The sequence below is a fragment of the Neomonachus schauinslandi genome, chromosome 2 (assembly GCF_002201575.2).
Source record: "Neomonachus schauinslandi chromosome 2, ASM220157v2, whole genome shotgun sequence".
Classification (NCBI taxonomy): Eukaryota; Metazoa; Chordata; class Mammalia; order Carnivora; family Phocidae; genus Neomonachus; species Neomonachus schauinslandi.
In genome coordinates, this window is record NC_058404.1 from 113,298,802 (window position 1) to 113,317,993 (window position 19,192).

Genomic DNA, 19,192 nt, shown 5'->3' on the forward strand with positions numbered 1-19,192 from the left:
TGTTTTCTGAGGTCATTCCATTCATTGAGAAAAAAAAATAGGTCTTCTGATCCTTCAGGGTATCGACTGTCACAGCAAAACTTTATATAGAATACAGAAAAATCTGTATTTGTATAAATCTGGGAAAGGGGTCATACTGAATAATTAAATAAGTTATCCTCCTCACCACTAAATCTTTACCAAAATTTCCAAGCATCTACTTGAAGAGATGTGCTTCAACTCCTTTTTATGCTGACTTCTGGTCTAACCAAAGTCTGAGTTGAAGAAAAATGCAAGAAAAGATAAGCAAAGGGACTAGCTGATGCATAAACTGAATAATCCAAAGGCCCAAACAGTCTACACTTACTGTATTAGGTTGTATAATTTGTAGTAACAACATCTTAGCTACAAGAATAAGATTTAATTAGAACACCTTAGGAAGTTTTACTTTATAAAGTTACAACAATAGATTTCAAAATTATTTTTAGAAATGTAACAATAGGAAGCTTTGACAATCACTTTGGCAAATCACTTTCATTCAAATCTAATATTCCTTGAACTATAATTTCTTCCTTAACCAGGAATACAAGAAAATGTTTGTTTTATGGTGATTTTATTTAAATAATTAGAAGAGATCGATTATTCAAAATGAAAACAAACCTGGAAATTTGCTTCCAGTCTCATATTTGAAAGTAAGTAAAAATTCTGTGCCAACACATGAAAGGAAAATTTACCATTTTTTTCATTAAAAAAAAATTCCGTGGGGAAGGGATAGTAATGCTTGAGAAACACTGATGTCTCCTGGGTAATTTTTTTACAATAAAATGTTTTCATTCAAAGATTTTAAAATAGAAAAAATAAGGCAACGAATTCTGAGGAAATCAGGTTCTAAGTTAATACATTTTTTGGTTAATTTATCAAAATTCATTCTGTGAAATTACCAGCATGGCCCACACCAGTGATAGGTTAAATGCCCACAATGTATCATACCAGCAATTTTAATATTCTAATCATTTTCTGAGATTGAGCTAAATGTTCTGTCCAGATAAAAGGAATTCCCTTATAACTGAGTAAACCAGTGTGGTTGCCTGCTTTAACCCAATTTCTTCTGGAGCTGCAGAGAAAAAAGTACCTATCTGTATTGACTATTGAAGACAACACAGCTTACGAAGTAATACTGTGCTTTGATTTCTAATGAGTTACCTAGTGATTCTCCCAGTTACTCATACTTGAAAATCGGCAACAGGACTGCTTGAAGGAAGAAAAAGGATGACTCCCTATTTGTCTCCAGGAGCCTGAATGGGTGATCAGTTGCAGAGACTGTGGAACCCAAATCTGTATCTTCCCTCTACTTTTTGAAATGGAGTATTACCATCTATTGGTACAGCTTATCCTTTTTGACCTTCCTTTTAATTCCAGTTTTCACCGAGTCAGCTGCTTTTGGTGTGGTGGCTCTGGGGCCCTTTGCTGCAATAAGGGTTAGCTGACAGGAGAGAATGTGGCTTCTCAACCCCCAAAGCAATGGGCTGTGCCCCACAGGAGGGGAGAGAAAAGCTCTGCTTCGTTGCCTGGGGACCAGAGCCTCTGTCACTGGGTGGTGGAGTGCGGCAGCCTTGCTCTGTGCCCATATACACCTGGGGTTCATTTCTCCATGACGGCCGTTGCAGTGTGCCTACACAAAAGGAAAAAGAAACTTGAGCATCCACATCATTTACAATGTCCAGCAAGAGAGGCCCTAATAATAGTGATTGGCGAATAGGCCTGAAAGATGAGACACAGAATGAATCCATTCTCAGACTGTCTGGACCCAAGTTCTCAAAAATTAGTCTTGGTTGGATGAGAGGACTCAAAGGCTGTGCTACCTGACAGTCCTCTTTGACTTTCTCTGTGCACTTCTCTCCCCTTCTGGGAGACTTGAGAACAGAGCTCAGGTTTTCGATGCACTTGTATGCCTATTCCCTAGCATGGTACTCCGCCGTAGCACGATGCTAACTTAACCTGCACCAACTCATGTTGGCTGAGGTCAATGCATATGGTTCCATGGATCCACCACTAGTACAGCCTGGGTTTTAATGGGTTTTCCAGGAGCAGAGCAGGAATTGGCTCAGCGAATTTCGATCTTTTATCTCATTCTCCATTCCCTTTCCCTACTTTAGATCTCTTTGTGCACTTTCACCTCATGCACTTAATGAGACAGCTGGCCATGATTGGGGGGTTGTGATTACTCAAACTGGGAGACAGTTTTATGAATGGCCCACAGAGAGTGAGGCAAACTGTAATAGAGTGAGCAAAAAGGGAGATATTCTAATTTTTTCCTGTGTACTCAGCTAACCAAGTCCTTAGTTATTTTCTGAGTTTAACAACACCTTGGTCAAATCATTGTGCTACTGATTGACTGGAAAAATTATATGTATCTCTACATTGAATTACTTTTGTAACAAAGAATTATGTGCTTTTAGCTCTTCAAGAAAAACTAATATATAACTATAAGATATTCTATTACTTTCTAATAATGTTAGTATTAACAACAAAACCCAAGCAACTTTTGAAAATGCCGAATGTTTTCATTATGAAGGTAACAACACTGGGAACAGTTTATATATAAAACTATATTTATTGCTGTTTTAATATTCAATTCTTAAGTGTACCTTAATATCCAAGGCCTTTGTCAAAGAAAAAAAAGTTCTACTGAATTTGGGTTACATGGCAATGCACACACGAGACAGATGTAGAATGAGCTTTTCAAAACAAGAATCCTACGTTCTCTCTCTGAGGAAATCTGAAGAGAAGAGTAAGGTAACAAGCATATTTACAAAGGGCAAACATCAGAAAATACAAGCAGAGCTGAAGCCCCTCTCAGCAGAGAAACTGGTTTTTTTTTGTTTTCTTAAGATTTTATTTATTTATTTGACAGAGAGAGAGACAGTGAGAGAGGGAACACAAGCAGGGGGAGTGGGAGAGGGAGAAGCAGCCTTCCCGCCGAGCAGGGAGCCCAATGCGGGACTTGATCTAGGACCCTGGGATCATGACCTGAGCTGAAGGCAGATGCTTAACCGACTGAGCCAGCCAGGCATCCCAAGAAACAGTTTTTTGTTGGTTCCAAGTTTCTTTGAAACTTTCTTTAAAAAAAAAAAAAAAGATTTTATTTATTTATTTGACAGAGACACAGCGAGAGAGGGAACACAAGCAGGGGGAGTGGGAGAGGGAGAAGCAGGCTTCCCGCCGAGCAGGGAGCCTGACAGGGCTCGATCCCAGGACCCTGGGATTATGACCTGAGCCGAAGGCAGACACTTAATGACTGAGCCACTCAGGCACCCCATCTTTGAAACTTTCTAACCACTTATGATTCAAAACGTGCTCAACCTTGTCCTCTGAGTTATGAAATAAAACTGACATCTGAGCCCCAGGCCCAAGATGTTTATCATCATGTAACTCTTGGCAAAAGTATTACGTTAAAGGGTATCTAATTCCATTTCCACCTGACGCAGATTGAGTCCCAGAGCAGCCTGAGTACCCAGGTTGATTATATGGACCTTCTTCCAGTAGCTTGCATGGACTTCACAGATGACCAGGCATCTGGCTGAGGGCCAGCCCTTGATAAGACATGAACGCTCCCAAATCCCCAGGAGGACCCCCAGATCAACTTAAATTCACAGGAACCTTCCTACTAGAACACAGAACACATTTTCTTAGGGCCATTTACAATTTCACCAGATCTATACCTACAGCTACCAGTACAGATCCCAAACCCCAAGAATGACCCCAAAACCCAACCAAATTCAAAAGAGAGAGTCACTCATTGTGTGCTTGCTCAAAGTGATCCAGCAGACTGGTATGTGACCAGAGTTTTGAGTGAACATGGTAACCTCATGCAAGATAAGAATCCAATCCAAATACAGTTCTCTAAGGCTCTCTGGCATTTCAATACAGCCCAGCTGCTCACACAGCTTATACATGGTTTAACTATTGTGTCTGTGCTTCCATGAGACTTTCCCACTCGGGAAAACATTCAGGATCCAGGTAAAGATAGCCACTCACCTGGCTCCGGAGAGGAGAACTGGCTGACATCTGCTGGCTCACCATCCTTGAGGGCCACAGGTTGACTTCCATTCCTGAGATTTGGGTGTTCCTTTAGCACCACAAACTACAGAGAACAAAGGGAGGGAGGGAGAGAGAGGACATTGCCATAATTCATCAATTATCTCAACATACATGAAACCAAACTCTATGGCTTCATTATGTTCATCGTATGGAAGGTAAAAGCTGAAAGGCCCTGGCAAATTTCTTTCTCTTGCTAATGAAAGATTCAGTTTTCAGTTAGGAGCCTTATGTCGATTAAGGCAACTAGGCACTACCAGGACCTTTACTGAAGAATCCAGTCTAATTCTGGAATCCCAAATGTTGGGTCATGGATCCGAAGGATCGCACTATTTCACTTTAAGCAATCCAAGAATCCCTAAGTGTTCTAAGCATTGCCCAAAGACCAGACAAATAAGATCTAATATATATGTATGTGCTCCAATTTTTCAAATATGTGTGTGTGTGTGTCTAGTTAATAAAATTCATTTAAACATGCTACCAAGTTCTGAGTAATTTGGGGTCATTAATGGGTAATAATAACTAATAGGAGAACTACTATTTTTCAGGGATCCACCAAATGCTTTTTCATAGTCGAACACATTGGGTACAAGAATTCTAAAAGGCAGGCCCAGAATGATTCAGCATTTCTCTTTGGTCAAAAAAAAAAATTATTTTTGTCCTTATTATATTACCCACAGTTGATTGGGCACTTGCCATGCAGGCTGACCAGGGTCCACTGGCCCACATTCACACTAGATAGATTTGATACTAAAATAGATCAATGAAAAAAAGAATAGATCAATGCTGTAAGTTATCTCATGCCCTAGGACAAAGAGTGCAATTTGCAAAGTCCTCCCTCACCAATCAGTAACCCAGCAGAGGGACTGCCCCAAGATTTTAGCTGATCATGCTCTCTGTTGGTTCAGAAATGGGGCCTCCACAGGAGGAGCCCATAACTCAGAAATACAATAAGGAAAAGGGAATAGGGGAAAAAAAAAAAAAAAAAAAACAACCACCTCCCTGCTCGTATTTCTCTTTGAGAAAAGTGTAGGAAGAATAACGACTGGAGTCAATTAGGGAGAGAAATGTTGGCGAATCCCATGAACATGTGTTTTCATTTTCTTATTTTGCACAATGCTAATTATCCTTCACTGCTTTCTCTTCGTTAATGGTCTCCCTGCAGCAACATATTGCCAAATCAATACACGACCCACTGTTTCAGGGCACATACCCATTATTTCTGACTAAAGTCAAAATCCAGCCCTCTGCACTGCAAATTTCCCAGCCACATGTTTTTCTGCCAGAAAAACAGAGGTCCTAGAATTCTGGGCTGAGGTGGGGAGACAGCTGATGGAACCAGATTCGGTTCTGCTGCTTCTCCAGCTAGTTCAGATGCTCGGCTCTCTCCCATTCCCACTGCTATCTGCAGCAGTGGCTGGTGTGAATGACAATTATGGTGGATGGTTATGATGGTGAGGGGGATGGAGCTCAGCAGCCCGAGGCCTCCTACCACAGCTTTGAGCCAACAAGCTGCTAATGACAGTGGCCAAGTATTTTAATTTTTTTTTTTAAACTAGATACAGATTGTTTCTCCCTCCTTTCCATGATTTCAATACCATGAATTAAACTTGCTACCCAAAACCTGAATGAGACACCATATAGACCGACAGGCACAATATAGGTCATTTAGAAGTCCCCAGTCATGAGGGCTCAAGGAACTGAGGACCTTCTGTAGGTAAGTCCACCCAGGAGCACACACTTATGGAATCCAAAGGTACAGAAGGGATCTCAGAAGTCATCTAATCCAAACCCGTCAGTGTCCTGAAGAGGAAAACAGGAGTTCAGTGACTTGCTGAAGATTAAGACAGCCAATTAGGGGGTGCCTGGGTGGCTCAGTTGGTTAAGCATCTGCCTTCAGCTCAGGTCATGATCCCGGGGTCCTAGGATGGAGCCCCACATCGGGCTCCCTGCTCAGTGGGGAGTCTGCTTCTCCCTCTCCCTCTGCTGCTCCCCCTGCTTGTGCTCTCTCTCTCTCTCTTTGACAAATAAATAAATAAAATTTTTTTTTTTTTTAGAAAAGACAGTCAATTAGTAGGAGGGTCAGGCTAGACTTCACATTTATTATTTGATTTTTGTATTTTAAGTATTTGTAGTTTAAGTCTCAGCCAGAAAACAAGTATACACTGAATGCCTCTAAGAGGCAGGATCGGCGATCCCCGATTCAGTAGAAGCATGGCCACAAGGAAGCTCCTCTCTGGGAAAGCACAGTGAGTGGAGGCGGGGGATGGGGACGTGGTCGGGAAGGAGAGAAATGTTGCCTCTACTCCTCCAAAACATCTCCCTGATAAACTTTTCCCTATTTACCCACAGGTTTCAATCCCCCATGGACCTGCCATATATTCCAGCCTCTTCTGCAATTCATGCCACACATAATACCAGCAGTACACATTGAACTACTCAAGTTGTCACTGACAGGTGCCTGGAAATGGAAATTCCAACAGTTTCAAGGGAGCTTAGGCTAGCCCAAGCTTGCCCTATATGGTTTCAAGATCAGTTACTGAAGTGGGTAATTTATGAAGCATTTTGAACTTCCCAATCTCTGTGCTTTTTGGAAAATGTATAGGTTTGCCAGATAAAATACAAGACACGTAGCTAAATTTGAATTTAAATTTAAACATTCACTGTAAGTATGAATTTAACGAGGCATTCTGTATTTTTATTTGCTACATCTGGCAATTATTTTGCTGTTGAAATTTGGTATTTAAAATGTATGTGAAGAAAAGAAATCTTTTTTTTTTTTAAGAAAAGAAATCTTAAGAAAATTAGAGCATCAACTCCATTTCAATAAAGTAAGTTAATAAACAAACACAATAAATAAAATAAAAACAAACACAAGGGGAAATAATAAAATAATAAACAAACACAATAAATAAAATAAAAACAAATACAAGGGGAAAAAAAAAAGAAAGAGAAGTAGAGCATAATCTTGGGCTTTTAAGACATCAATTTGAAAGAGACTACCTAAAAATTGGGAAAGGCTTTTCACATAAGCCATAAGAAGCTACAGGATAGAAAAAAAAGAGAAAAAATGAACTGGGATCCATATGAAGTCAATTTCTTGCTTCGTGTACTTTGGTCACATTACCCAGGGCTGGGGACAAGAGGCCATCCCGGCCTCGCTGTCTGTAGACCTGCTACTGCAAACTTCTCTGCTCGACTCTTCATCAGGATTCTTTAAATTTTTTGATGGCAGCTTCTTAGTCCTGCAATAAAGCCAAAATGTGAGACAATTTCAAAACCAAACACAACTAGTAGCCCACTCAGTGATGGTCAGGCACAACTGCTTTTGCTACTGAAATGTAGGTACTTAAAATGTCTGAGAGAGAAGAAATATTAAGAAAACTAGGAGCATAACTTTAGGTTTTCTAAGGCGTTCTTTTCTGCAGAACTTCCCAGACATTTCACTTTTTCCAAGGTTCTGTGAGATGCCTGGGCTCCTCCCGCTAGTTTGGTGCCCCCTCCTGCTCAAAGGCATCAGACGCACACAGAGAGGCATCTGAGGACCCAAGAGAATACTATCTCAGAGTTGCCATGCTAGGAACTAGAACAGGTCTCTTGCCTCCAAACCTAGCTTTATAAATACTTATTTGTTTCACAAACGCAAAGCACAAAGTCTATAGAAGGCATGGCGTCATGCCCTGAGGGGAAGGGCAGTAAAGGGAGGATTTTCACCTGCAGAAGGTAGTACAGGTATTCCCTAAATTCCCAGAGAACTGGGGCCATTAGTTAAGCGGGTCATGGGCTATTCAGGGTTAAATTAGGTAATTCTACAAAGTTCCCTTCTGCCCAAAAGTGTTATGGCTCAATAATGTTGTACAGCCCAAACTGTAACAGTACACACGACGTCTTTCGACGCTGATGATAGGGGGAGATAAAGTCCTTTGCAAGAAAATGGAAAATGATCCCCTCACCTTAATGTAGTATTATTTTTTTAGTTAAATGTTTTTAATTAAATGTTTTTGCTCCACAGTTTTTAAATTTTACCTTGAAATTACTGAAAACACAAACCCCAAGGACCTTCCAAGTGAAGGAAAGTACTGATTCTCTTGAACAGAAGTTAATACTTTGCGGGAAATTGACTGAGTGGAAGGCAGCCACGCAAAATTAACTATGCAGCCTATGCGGGGTGTGGGGGGGGAAGCAGGTGATGCCTAAGAGAAAAAAAAGTGGAATATAAAAATGCATTATGCTCAGTAACAACCCCATAAACGATGTAGATATACTGACAAGGACTGTAAAACCACTGATACTTTAGAGCCGTGAAATCCTCAGCCATTTCTTGTTTTCTTTTACTCTTATTGCCCCTTTTAAACAAAGGTGGCAAGTGTGTAGAAAAAGTTCATCTCGAGGAGGCAGGCGTTCCCTTGGGAGGTGCTAGAAGGAGGTTGAAAGTGCCAACGTAAAGACAAGGTCACCTGCAGCAGTGAGCCCCCCACAGCCCCAGCAGCAGCAGCAGGACGAGCCCCACCACGCCGACGGTCACCACGGTGACTTGCTGCTGCCTCCCCTGGCCAACGTGGCGCAGTTCCCATTTCAAGTCTCGGTGCTGACATCGCTCCCCCACGTAGCCAAAGACACAGCTGTAACAACACACAACAGAGGTCAGCGCTAAGCCCTGGCCAAAAACCACTTATATATTTTCAGATTCGATATCCGGCTGTCTTTCACCCTCTGCATTTCCAGACTCCGCTCTTGAGAAGCATATGGAAAATCCATCAGGGGTCAGTTGAGAACACTCTGATTTACAAGTTAATGCAGCATGGACTTCCCCCTGTGGTCTGTTTGCCCTGGGATTGATGAGGGATTATTTGCATACCACCTCTATAAGGCACTGCAGAACATTGATTAAAGATCAGCTTCTGTTAGGCTAAAATCCTAAGGAGCTACCTCTAAGACCAACACAAAGCAACTCTGCCCTAAGAGCCAAGAGAGTTTTTGAACAAATGTTTGGCCACATTGCAGAGAGTATAGGTCAAAGGAAGGAAGAATTTGAAGGCAGAGTCCTTCACTGGAGACCAGGCTTATAAAAGTGTGCGTGTAGTCTCTGAACAGGAAGTACAGCCTTGTTAGCCAAGGAAATAAAAAATCACCACTGGCCCAAGAGAAAAGGTCTCAGTGGCGACACGTGAACGTTTGTGTACTTTCCTCAAGGGAGAAAAAACTAAATGGAAGAAAAGGGGCTTTCATGGTGTTTCGTTAGTGAAACCCCTAACTAGCATTACCAGCCACCACCACACGCTGCAAACACGTAGATAAAAGTAAATGAAACAATGCTGCCATCTACTGGGAATGTATACTTCCAGAAATCACGGGATCTTGGGTACAATTGTATTCTACTCTTCACAGGAGCATAAACTTCAAAAATAATTTATTAAGCATTTTGAGCTGCTCACTTGTTAGGAATTTCCTCCCCGCTCAGCGCTGGGTCAGCTATCTATCCACACCTCATTCCAAAAGGACCTGAAGGAATGAATGCCCAGGGAATTGATACTGGTCCTCCCGGTGGGAAGAGACAGCCCGGAAAGAGCATGAGATGAAGCTGCAGAAGATCTAGATCCTAGTCCCAGTTCTACCTTGAGATGGTCGTAAGAGCATTGGAAAGTCACTTTAAGAGAGAAGAAGAATGAAACTAGCATTTAAGCACGCTATGTATCTGACTGACACTGTGCGAGGCACTTTTACGCATTTTACTTTCAAGAGCAGATTCCCATTTTACAGGTGAGAAAAGTGAGGCTCAAAGCAGTTAAGTAATTTGTACCAGGTCATACAGCTGGTGAATGGCAGGGATTTTGTTGGTTGGTTGGTTGGTTGGTTGGTTGAATATAGCTGACACACAGTGTTACATTAGTTTCAGGAGTACAATGTAACAATTTGACAAGTTTATACATTATGCTCTGCTCACCACAAGTGTAGCTGCCATCTGTCCCCATATATCACTATTACAATATCACTGACTATACCCCTTATGCTGTGCCTTTATTCCCGTGACTTATTCATTCCAAAACTGGAAGCCTGTATCTCCCACTCCCTTTCACCCATTTTGCCCATCCCCCCACCCCCACTGCTCTGGTAGCCATCAGTTTGTTCTCTGTATTTACAGGTCTGATTCTGCCTCTTGTTTGTTTATTCATTTTTTAAGCTTCCATATAGAAGTGAAATTATATGGTATTTGTCTTTCTCAGTCTGACTTATTTCACTTATCCTAATATATTCTAGGTCCATCCATGTTATCTCAAATGGCACATCTCATCCTTTTTGTGGCTGCATAATATTCCATCTCACACACACCCCCCCCCCCCCCCCCCCCCCCCCCACTTCCTTATCCATTCATGTATCAATGGACACTTCAGTTGCTTCTACACCTAGGCTATTGTAAATGATTCTGCAATAAACATAGGGATGCACATATCTTTTTGAATTAGTGTTTTCCTTTTCTTTGGGTAAATACCCAATAGAATTATTGGATCATATGGTATTTCTATTTTTAATTTTTTGAGGAAATTCCATACAGTTTTCCACAGTGGCTGTACCAATTTATATTTCCACCAACAGTGTATGAGGGCTCCTTTTTCTCAACATCCTTGCCAATACTTGTTAGTTTTTGTCTTTTTGCTTTTAGCCAGTGAATGACAGGTTTGATCCAAATGGTTTTCTGATTTCAAAGCCTGTGTTCTCTCTGCTACATTGGGCTACTTCCTAAAAGGGTTTTATGCTCTATGCACCCCTGAAAAGCTATTCTTCTAGAACGGATCATGAAAGAGGTGATAGGATCTAAGTGTAGGAAGTACAAAGGACCATCACGTTATTCCAGGCTTTCCTGGATACTGTTTTAATTCTAACTATCTTTGGTTATAGTCATTTATTACCAATGCCTAGCAGCACTTTTAAACTGTTGGGTGTTAATCTCAGAGACTTTGGGGTCTCAAGGAATATGCCAATCACATGGGCAAGAGTCCTGGGGAGCAAAGGCAAGCTGTCATATTGGGGCCTCCCTGAGCCATATATGGCCCAAAGCAGTTGGCCAGCATTTCACATGGATGGGTCCCCCACTACTAGTTCTTTGGGTTATTAATTAGTTCTGTTAAACCAAGCAAAAGATTTCTGGGTTTACTTATTCAGATAAATTATTCAAATCTGAGTTTATTTGGTCAAATAATTTCAAGAAATTCTGGACTGAAGAAAGGTCAACAAGACTTTTCACATCGTGGTGTACTATGATCAAGAACTGAGGGCTCGGGCGCCTGGGTGGCTCAGTCATTAAGCGTCTGCCTTCGGCTCAGGTCATGATCCCAGGGTCCTGGGATCGAGCCCCACATCGGGCTCCCTGCTCAGCGGGAAGCCTGCTTCTCCCTCTCCCACTCCCCCTGCTTGTGTTCCCTCTCTCACTGTGTCTCTCTCTGTCAAATAAATAAATAAAATCTTTAAAAAAAAAAAAAGAACTGAGGGCTAGAGTATGTAGCATTTCTCAGACTGATTTGACCACACAACTCTTTTTTCATGAGACATTTCACAGCACTGGTGTTGGGGCAGCTTGGTCTAAAGAAGACCTGGCCAGAAGCATGTGGGTTGGTTCAAAGCCAAACCAGAATGAATGAGGACCTCCTCTTAGCTCAGGAGGCTTGGTCTTCTGAGATTCTCCAGACCAGGGAGCCTTTGAGGAAGACATGAGGCACAGAGACTTCAGTTCTCACATCCTCTGCACCCCAGGCAGCCAGGGGCTCTCTGTATCTAAGGGGAGCTCCCATTGCTTTCGAGCAAGGAAAGAACAGCCCTTTATAAACCTTCTCATGGTCTTAAGAACACTCTGCAGAATGATGCTGATGAAGTGTTTCTAATAAAAGTTAGAGTGGTGAGCACTCCTAGAGATGTGTTATTATAGAATTTTAAAAATACAAGGTGAAGTCATCGAGACAAAAGGAGGAAAGGGTTGGATGTCTGATTAAACCACATTTTTATTAAATGTAGAATTCAAAAACAAAGTTACAATCTAGATTAGTGGGACCTCTGGGTGATATTTTAAATACTGCTTTTGATTAAAGGTCCTTAAATGTGAATGTTATCTCTAGTTTAATCGTCATTTTGTAGCAACTCATGTTTAAAACATTATCAGGGAATAAGATATTTTCATCAGGATTTAATGACAGAAAGAAAAGCAGCGTACTAAAGAGTTCATAAATCATTTAATGAATTGATGCTATCAGGTCAAATGAAAATAATGTACTAAATGCAATTCGTAATTGTGAAGTACCCTTCACATTACTGTAATGTCTCTTATAATCTAAGTTAAAGTATCATCGAGAAAAACAAACCATGATCTAATAAAGTAGGACATTTATCTTCACAATTTCATTATTTAGGATAATTAGGAACCATGAACAAGAAAAAAAATTGATTCTTTTTATCAAAATCAGGGATAACTATTGTGAAGATTGGACTTATCTTAGGTTAGAAAATTACAGCATGCAAATACGAACATGAGGGTAGAATTCTATGAGAATTGAGTCATTTTCACTAATATTCACGAGCATTTTTCATTACTTTTGTCCAGCTGACATGATTTATAATGCAAGGCCATTCACTTTGTCACAGAATATAACTTGCTCTTCTAACAATTTAGACTATGTTTCTGCTGATTATTATTCATAAAATAATAAAACCCTTTAAGCTTATAGCATCTATTCCTGAGGATCAGAATATTTTATCACTCCTTCCTCAGGCATGGAGAAATTATCAATGAGTCAGGAGTCTAGCCACGGGGGGCCTATTTATTTTTCAGGACCTATCAGTTTCCTCTGATTGACCTGAAAATACAAAATCCACTAAAAGTAAAATCTGATGCAGAACTAGATATTGCCGCAGGGGAAATGTTTTCTGAGTAAGTACAGTGGGAGGACCTATAATTTCAGGTCACCCTAAACCTACTTTTCAGTTGACTGTGCACACTGTGAAACCATCACGGGGACAAAAAAGGAACAAAGAGAAGCAGGGACTGCTTCCAGCAATTGTTACTAAGTAACAGAAATGTAAACACCAACTACTAGAAACTGAAGAAAAATAATTTTTTTTCTAGTTTTGAAAATTGAAGGTAAGAAGTCCAGTGTGTATATATAACACTTTTGTAAATTCAGAAATATATTGTAGATGTTCTCCACATACGAGGCAGAAAATAAAGTTTTAAGGAATTCTTTCACAAACCTAAGTTTTTCAGCCAGAACAAGAGGTTTAGGCCCCAGATTGTACCAGTAGTGACATCAAGTGAAGTAAAAGGGAAAATCACCAATTCTTTAAATGTATATTTACCATTGGCAGCTTGGGGGCTGGGGGATGGTATGCAGGGAGGGTGCAGGACGTACGTACACACACACACAATTTATATGTGTGTGTTTATATGCTTTTCCCTAGCAAAAACCGAATTACAGAAAAAACTCCTTGAAACGAATTTTATGAATTAGCTAAAAGGTATGGACTGCAGTCTCATATCTCTGTGCCATCCCAAGGACAGCTTGACTTACTTGCATGCATATCTGTCAACTGCTTCGATGTACATACACACACCGTTATAGAGGCAATAGCCGTCATAGGATGAGGGGCATTCCCGGTAACCATTTCTCACAGAAGGGTGGCCATCCTCCATGAGATGAGAAGGAGACGTAGAGTCTACAAGAATCAAAGACATTACTTTTACTTTCTGAAGTGATTAGGCCTTTCAGGGGTCAATATCCGGAACTAGTCTCTGTGAACAATTTGTGATCTAGTGTCTTTTAGTGACAGGAACTCAGAAGCAACTCTAGTTTTCACTTTCCTAACCAGACTTCATGTCATTCACCATGAAGCCAGCCATTCTTTCTTTAGCTTCAGTATTGTCTGACATAAATCATACTGGAGGCAAGTAAGAGAATGGTCAATTCTAAATTACTGCATGAATCCTGAGTCACTGGTCTCATTATGAAAGCCATCTGTCATCCACAAACACCCACCAATGATGTGAAGTGACAGCTAGCTTTAAGAGGGTCTCACTGAACAAAATCTCTCTTTATGGTTTATAAACTACCCACCAATATACAGCCCCTTACCCCCAGTATCCTGGAAGCCTCAAAAATTTCTCCCATATAATGTTTTTCTTCTAAAAATGATGTAAATATCAGGGGAGCCCTCAAAGACAAGACTAGCAAATCTGACAGAAAAGAAATGTTACCATAACAGAGGGAATGTCAAAGTGGTAAAGTCCCTTTTATTGAATAGTTCTCTGCTCATTAAAAGGAAAACATTAGGGTGTGTAGCTGACTATATAAATATTAGCAGTCTTTCAATACTATAGGAAGAGCAAATTATCTGAGAAAAATAATGTGTTAAAAAAAGACACCCAAATAAGTGCGGAAATTTCCCTTCTTAAGATGTTTCCTGCTTGCAGAGCTGAAACAGGTAAACAGCTGGGAGGTGGTGGCAAAAGAGCCCCCGATCCTGGTTTCCAGGGTCTGGGTGAAGCCAGCTCCCCTTCTGGGGTACAGGTGGTGAGAAGATATTGCCATTTGGGGAGAGCCTCAAGGAAGCAGAAGTCAACCGTTAACATGCAAAAAGAAAGAAAAAAGAGCTGCAGTTCCAATTCAGATCAAGAAACACTAATTTTTTAAGGTAATATTTTAAAAGCTTTAAAAGTGATTCAAAATGCTAAGGGTCCAGACATCCTTCCTGACCTGCCTTGACCTGCAAAGTTTTTCCAGCAGCCCCAGAAATCAACATTACAAATTAAGACATTAGTCGCATAAAGAGAACCACCTGTATTCCCACCTTTACTGAATTGTGAATAATAAAAAAAGAATTTCTTCCAGATGTTATCAAATTAAGAAAACTTGGACTGCTTCACATTCCCAAGCTTAGCATCCACCTAATCAGGAACGTAAACTCACCAGCCGGGTTGAATCGAATGATTTCTAGACTCTCTAGAGCAAATACACTGGGGTATAGAATTTTCCAGAATTAAGTCCCTTCCTTGGGCCTAGACCACCCACCAACCTACCAGTGCATATCCGCCCAGGTTCAGACAGGCTGCCGGCGCACATGCAGGTGTAGTTTCCCTCCGTATTTGTACAGGTGGCATTCTCCCCACAAGTGTGTATGCCCAATCGGCACTCATTAATATCTGCCAGAAACAAAGGAGTAGGGAAGAGAAAAGTGAGGTGCAGAAGAGGACAAAGGGTTATATTATTGGAAAAGCCAACATTCTGGGAGGGGAGCATCTTCAACCTCTGCCATGCTGCATGCTCTCAGAGCCTCTGTATTTTTTTGATTAAAAAGTTCTATCATGGGGGTGCCTGGGTGGCTCAGTCGTTAAGCGTCTGCCTTCGGCTCAGGTCATGATCCCAGGGTCCCGGGATCCAGCCCCGCATCAGGCTCCCTGCTCTGCAGGAAGCCTGCTTCTCCCTCTCCCACTCCCCCTGCTTGTGTTCCCTCTCTCACTGTGTCTCCCTCTGTCAAATAAATAAATAAATAAATCTTAATAAATAAATAAATAATAAAAAGTTCGATCATGAATGTTGGACACAAGGATGAACTGGATCCCTCAGCTGCCTGCCCATTCAGGTGTTCTAAACTCCTGAAATAAGGCTGGATGATTTCCCAGTGCTTGGGAGGAAAGGAGACATCCCAACACACAGTTCAGTGGGAAGGTTGGAGATGGGTAAACTAGCTCTAGACAAACATTTAGAAAATCAGATCCGAAAGATTCATTCTTAACTGTTGCAAATAGACATCCAGTCATTGACATACATGTTATAGCAAATAAAATATTTCTGCATAAATATAAACTACGTCATCCCGTTCTTTCTCAATTACCACCAGCCTAACATTTAAATCCTTCTTCTCCTCAATTTTACATTACTATAAGAAGAACAGTCTCACTACATTCCCTGCATCCCGTATCTCCCCCACTCTACTCCTAAACACCAGTGCCAGATTAACGTCCTAAAGCACATCTCCCATCACTGCACCCCTTGACTCAAATGTTCTCTGTTGCCTAGAGTTGAGCTGCCCAATATGGCAGCCATCACCATGTGTGTGTGTGTGAGCACCTGAACTGCAGCTCGTCTACACTGACATATGCTGCAAGTGTAAAACATCTACCAGATTTTGAAGACTTAGTACCAAAATAAGAAAGAATATAAAATACCTCAATGATTTTTATGTTGATTACATATTAAAATATTAATATCTTGGATATGTTGGATTTAATAAAATATAAAAATTAATTTCACCTGTTTCTTTGTACTTTCTGTAATGCGGCTATTGGAAAATTTTAAATTATGAAGGTAGCTTATATTATAGTTCTACTGGATAGGGTTTGTCTAGAGAAGTAAAACCCTAATGACTGACCCTCAGCTTCTAGTCTTCTACATATGTAATCCAACCCACCTGTTATGAACTGAATTGTATCTCCCCCAAAATCTCTATGTTGAAGCTCTAACCCCCAGTGTGACCATATTTAGAAATGGGGCCTTCAAGGAAGTAATTAAAGTTAAATGAGGTCACATGAGTGAGGCCCTAATCCAATAGGATTGAAGTTCTTATAAGAAAAGGAAGAGACACCAGATCCCCTATCCCCAAACCACAGCAGAAAGGCCATCTAGTTTACATACACTATACTTAGTGCTCCTGTAGGCTATTCTCCGCCCCCAAATAGACCTGTCATATGCTCATGCATGGAATTCTCCCCGTTCCTTCCCATTTCTGCCTAATGAAAATTTACTCATGCTCCAAGGTCCATCCACAGTGATACTTCCTTCATGAAGTCTTTCCTAATACCTCAAACAGATATTCTTCCAGTTGGGAACTTTCACTGTAGTTTTTACTTCCCTCATAATGCATACCCCTTTTCACCACTTCTCACAGCTCCCTGTCTCTCAGATCCTACTCTTCTCACAAGCAAGCACTACCTCCATCATTCTGGTGTTCCTCACACTAATGAGTACTGTCTTTGCACTAATAGGTGCCAAATAACTATTTGTCACATTGAACTGCTGCTATCCCAAATGACTCAAATTGAGTCTTTTTTTTTTTTTTGCTTACTTTCTGTTGTAATTTCTATGAAATCTCTATAGTCTCTATATCTCTATAATTTCTATAATCTCAATGAACCTTGAGAGTCAGAGAGAGCTTTTCCAAGAAGCAAGAACAAAGATATACTTTCAGCCAAGAAATACAACCACTCCTAAGAATAAGAATAACTTATTATTTTTGTGTGGCATTTATTATGTTCCAAGCATGGTTTAAAGCACTATAGCTACATATATCTGGAAGGAGGAAGGAAAGAAGGAGAGCAGGAAAGAGAAGCAGAGATAGTGGGAGAGGAAGAGGGAAAGGGAGACAGAGAGGAAGAAAGGCAGGGAGAGAGAAACAGGAATAAGCCCATTCTTCCATGTGGCGTGAGGACTCCACGCCAACCAGGTACGCTGGGCCGTGATACCCTTTTGCATGTTCACTACTGGAAGGAGGTAGGTTAGTAACAGAGAAACAGAGTTTAATAAGTTTAAACATCCAAAAAGTATGCCTTCTTTTCTCTTCAAAGTAAATTAAATAGAAAGCCTGCTTGTCTAAATTATCTATGAGCCTAATTAATTAGAGCAGTAACATTTTCCTAACTGACAGCCAACTATGTGCTGAAAAGAGTATTTACAAGGGACTGTGGACTCCACAAAACTAATCTGATAAAGGTCTGATTTAAACCAGCCAGATCCAAAAAAAACTTGGGAGTCATGACTGATGTTTCATCTTTAAGCTCAGCATGTGGGAGAAAGCAGTATCATTTCAGTTTCTTATCAGGTCATCTGCCCCTTACTGTGAAAAGATTTGTATGTTTTCAGAAGGCAAAGAAAATACTGGAAGAGACATGTGAAAGCCCTGTTAAACTCCCGGTAAGCACTTCACTGGGCTAGGATGACTTCAGGCAGGTCCCCACTTGGGGGGTGCTACTATGTTACTGACACCTGGCAGGGTACGAGACATCCACTGAGTGAGCTCCCAACCCAGAAGCCACACCCAGACCTTGGCAGAGGACGGTGATTATGAAAGAGGTCTTAATCACTCTTTACTTGTATCTAAATGTCAGTGTCTTGAATCTCCGATCTACTGACACTCCTCAAGAGCCGCCCGATGAGCCCTTTCACAGAACCACTCCCCCTTTCCTTTATGCACAGAGCAGGGACTTCCAACAAGCCTCCATCAGATCAGCTCTGCAGTTCACCATGGCTCACCTGCAAAATCCAAGGATAACGAAAATGCTGTAGGACTCCCCCCCGAACCCCATGATGGCTCGAGGTGTGGAGTATTGATGAGGCACTGGCGTCACTCAAATGCGAGAGAAAGAATTTGGAAAGCAGAGGGGCCCGCCACCTCTGCAGGGTCTTGAAGCTGACTAGTCCCATCCTAACACAAGGGCACAACCCTGACTGTTCATCCAGAATTGAGATATGTCAGTTTGAACAGGTCACGCAACTTCTCTTTTAGTCTTAACATGTATGGCACTTAAATTATAGCCTGTCTTTTCTCGACCCACCACACCCACAGTGTTTCCCAATCCTCTGAGGCCCCTCCCTAGGCACACACGCTCTCTTACCAAGACAGTGAATTCCATCACCTCGGTAGCCTTCCAAGCACCGGCAGACATAGCCACCTTCAGTATTGACACACTTGGAGGTGGGAGGGCAAATTGTGATGCCCGTCTCACATTCATCCATATCTGTGGGCAAAACGATGAACTAGTGAAATGTGTAGACAATCCTGGCATAAATGAGAATCGTAGGAAAAAATAAGTATAAGCTGACATATCATCATTCAGCCACTCACAGATACTGTTTGCAAATGTAATGCAGACTCTGCATCTTGGTCATAAAGTTCATTTCCGAATCAATTTTTACAGATTGCTTAGGTGTCTGCTTAGCTAAGTATGTGTAAATAAATCAGATTGTGCCAGAGTTTCAGACCATAAAAACTGAGATTTTTACAGTAACCACTAACTTAAAATTTCAAGGCATTCAATATAAAATGGAATCTATCCCAGTACAATCTATTTATTAAACTA

At 41.1% G+C, this 19,192-nt stretch overlaps 1 protein-coding gene across 3 annotated transcripts in view; it reads right to left on the reverse strand.

Moving 5' to 3' along the window:
• Positions 1–1,083: 1,083 nt before the first annotated feature.
• The window catches only part of EGF (epidermal growth factor), a 100,899-nt gene continuing 82,790 nt past the window's right edge, over positions 1,084–19,192 (reverse strand). For 2 of the 3 annotated variants that reach the window (XM_021684487.1, XM_021684486.1), the window contains 8 exons: positions 18,728–18,850; positions 15,137–15,259; positions 13,632–13,776; positions 8,535–8,699; positions 7,205–7,322; positions 4,046–4,123; position 3,238; positions 1,084–1,651 (listed from right to left, as the gene is read on the reverse strand). In XM_021684487.1, the coding sequence (XP_021540162.1) occupies positions 1,410–1,651; position 3,238; positions 4,046–4,123; positions 7,205–7,322; positions 8,535–8,699; positions 13,632–13,776; positions 15,137–15,259; positions 18,728–18,850 (995 nt within the window). In that variant the 3' untranslated portion in view covers positions 1,084–1,409. The remainder of the gene's footprint in view (positions 1,652–3,237; positions 3,239–4,045; positions 4,124–7,204; positions 7,323–8,534; positions 8,700–13,631; positions 13,777–15,136; positions 15,260–18,727; positions 18,851–19,192) is intronic. The other variant, XM_021684488.1, reaches the window with a different exon arrangement.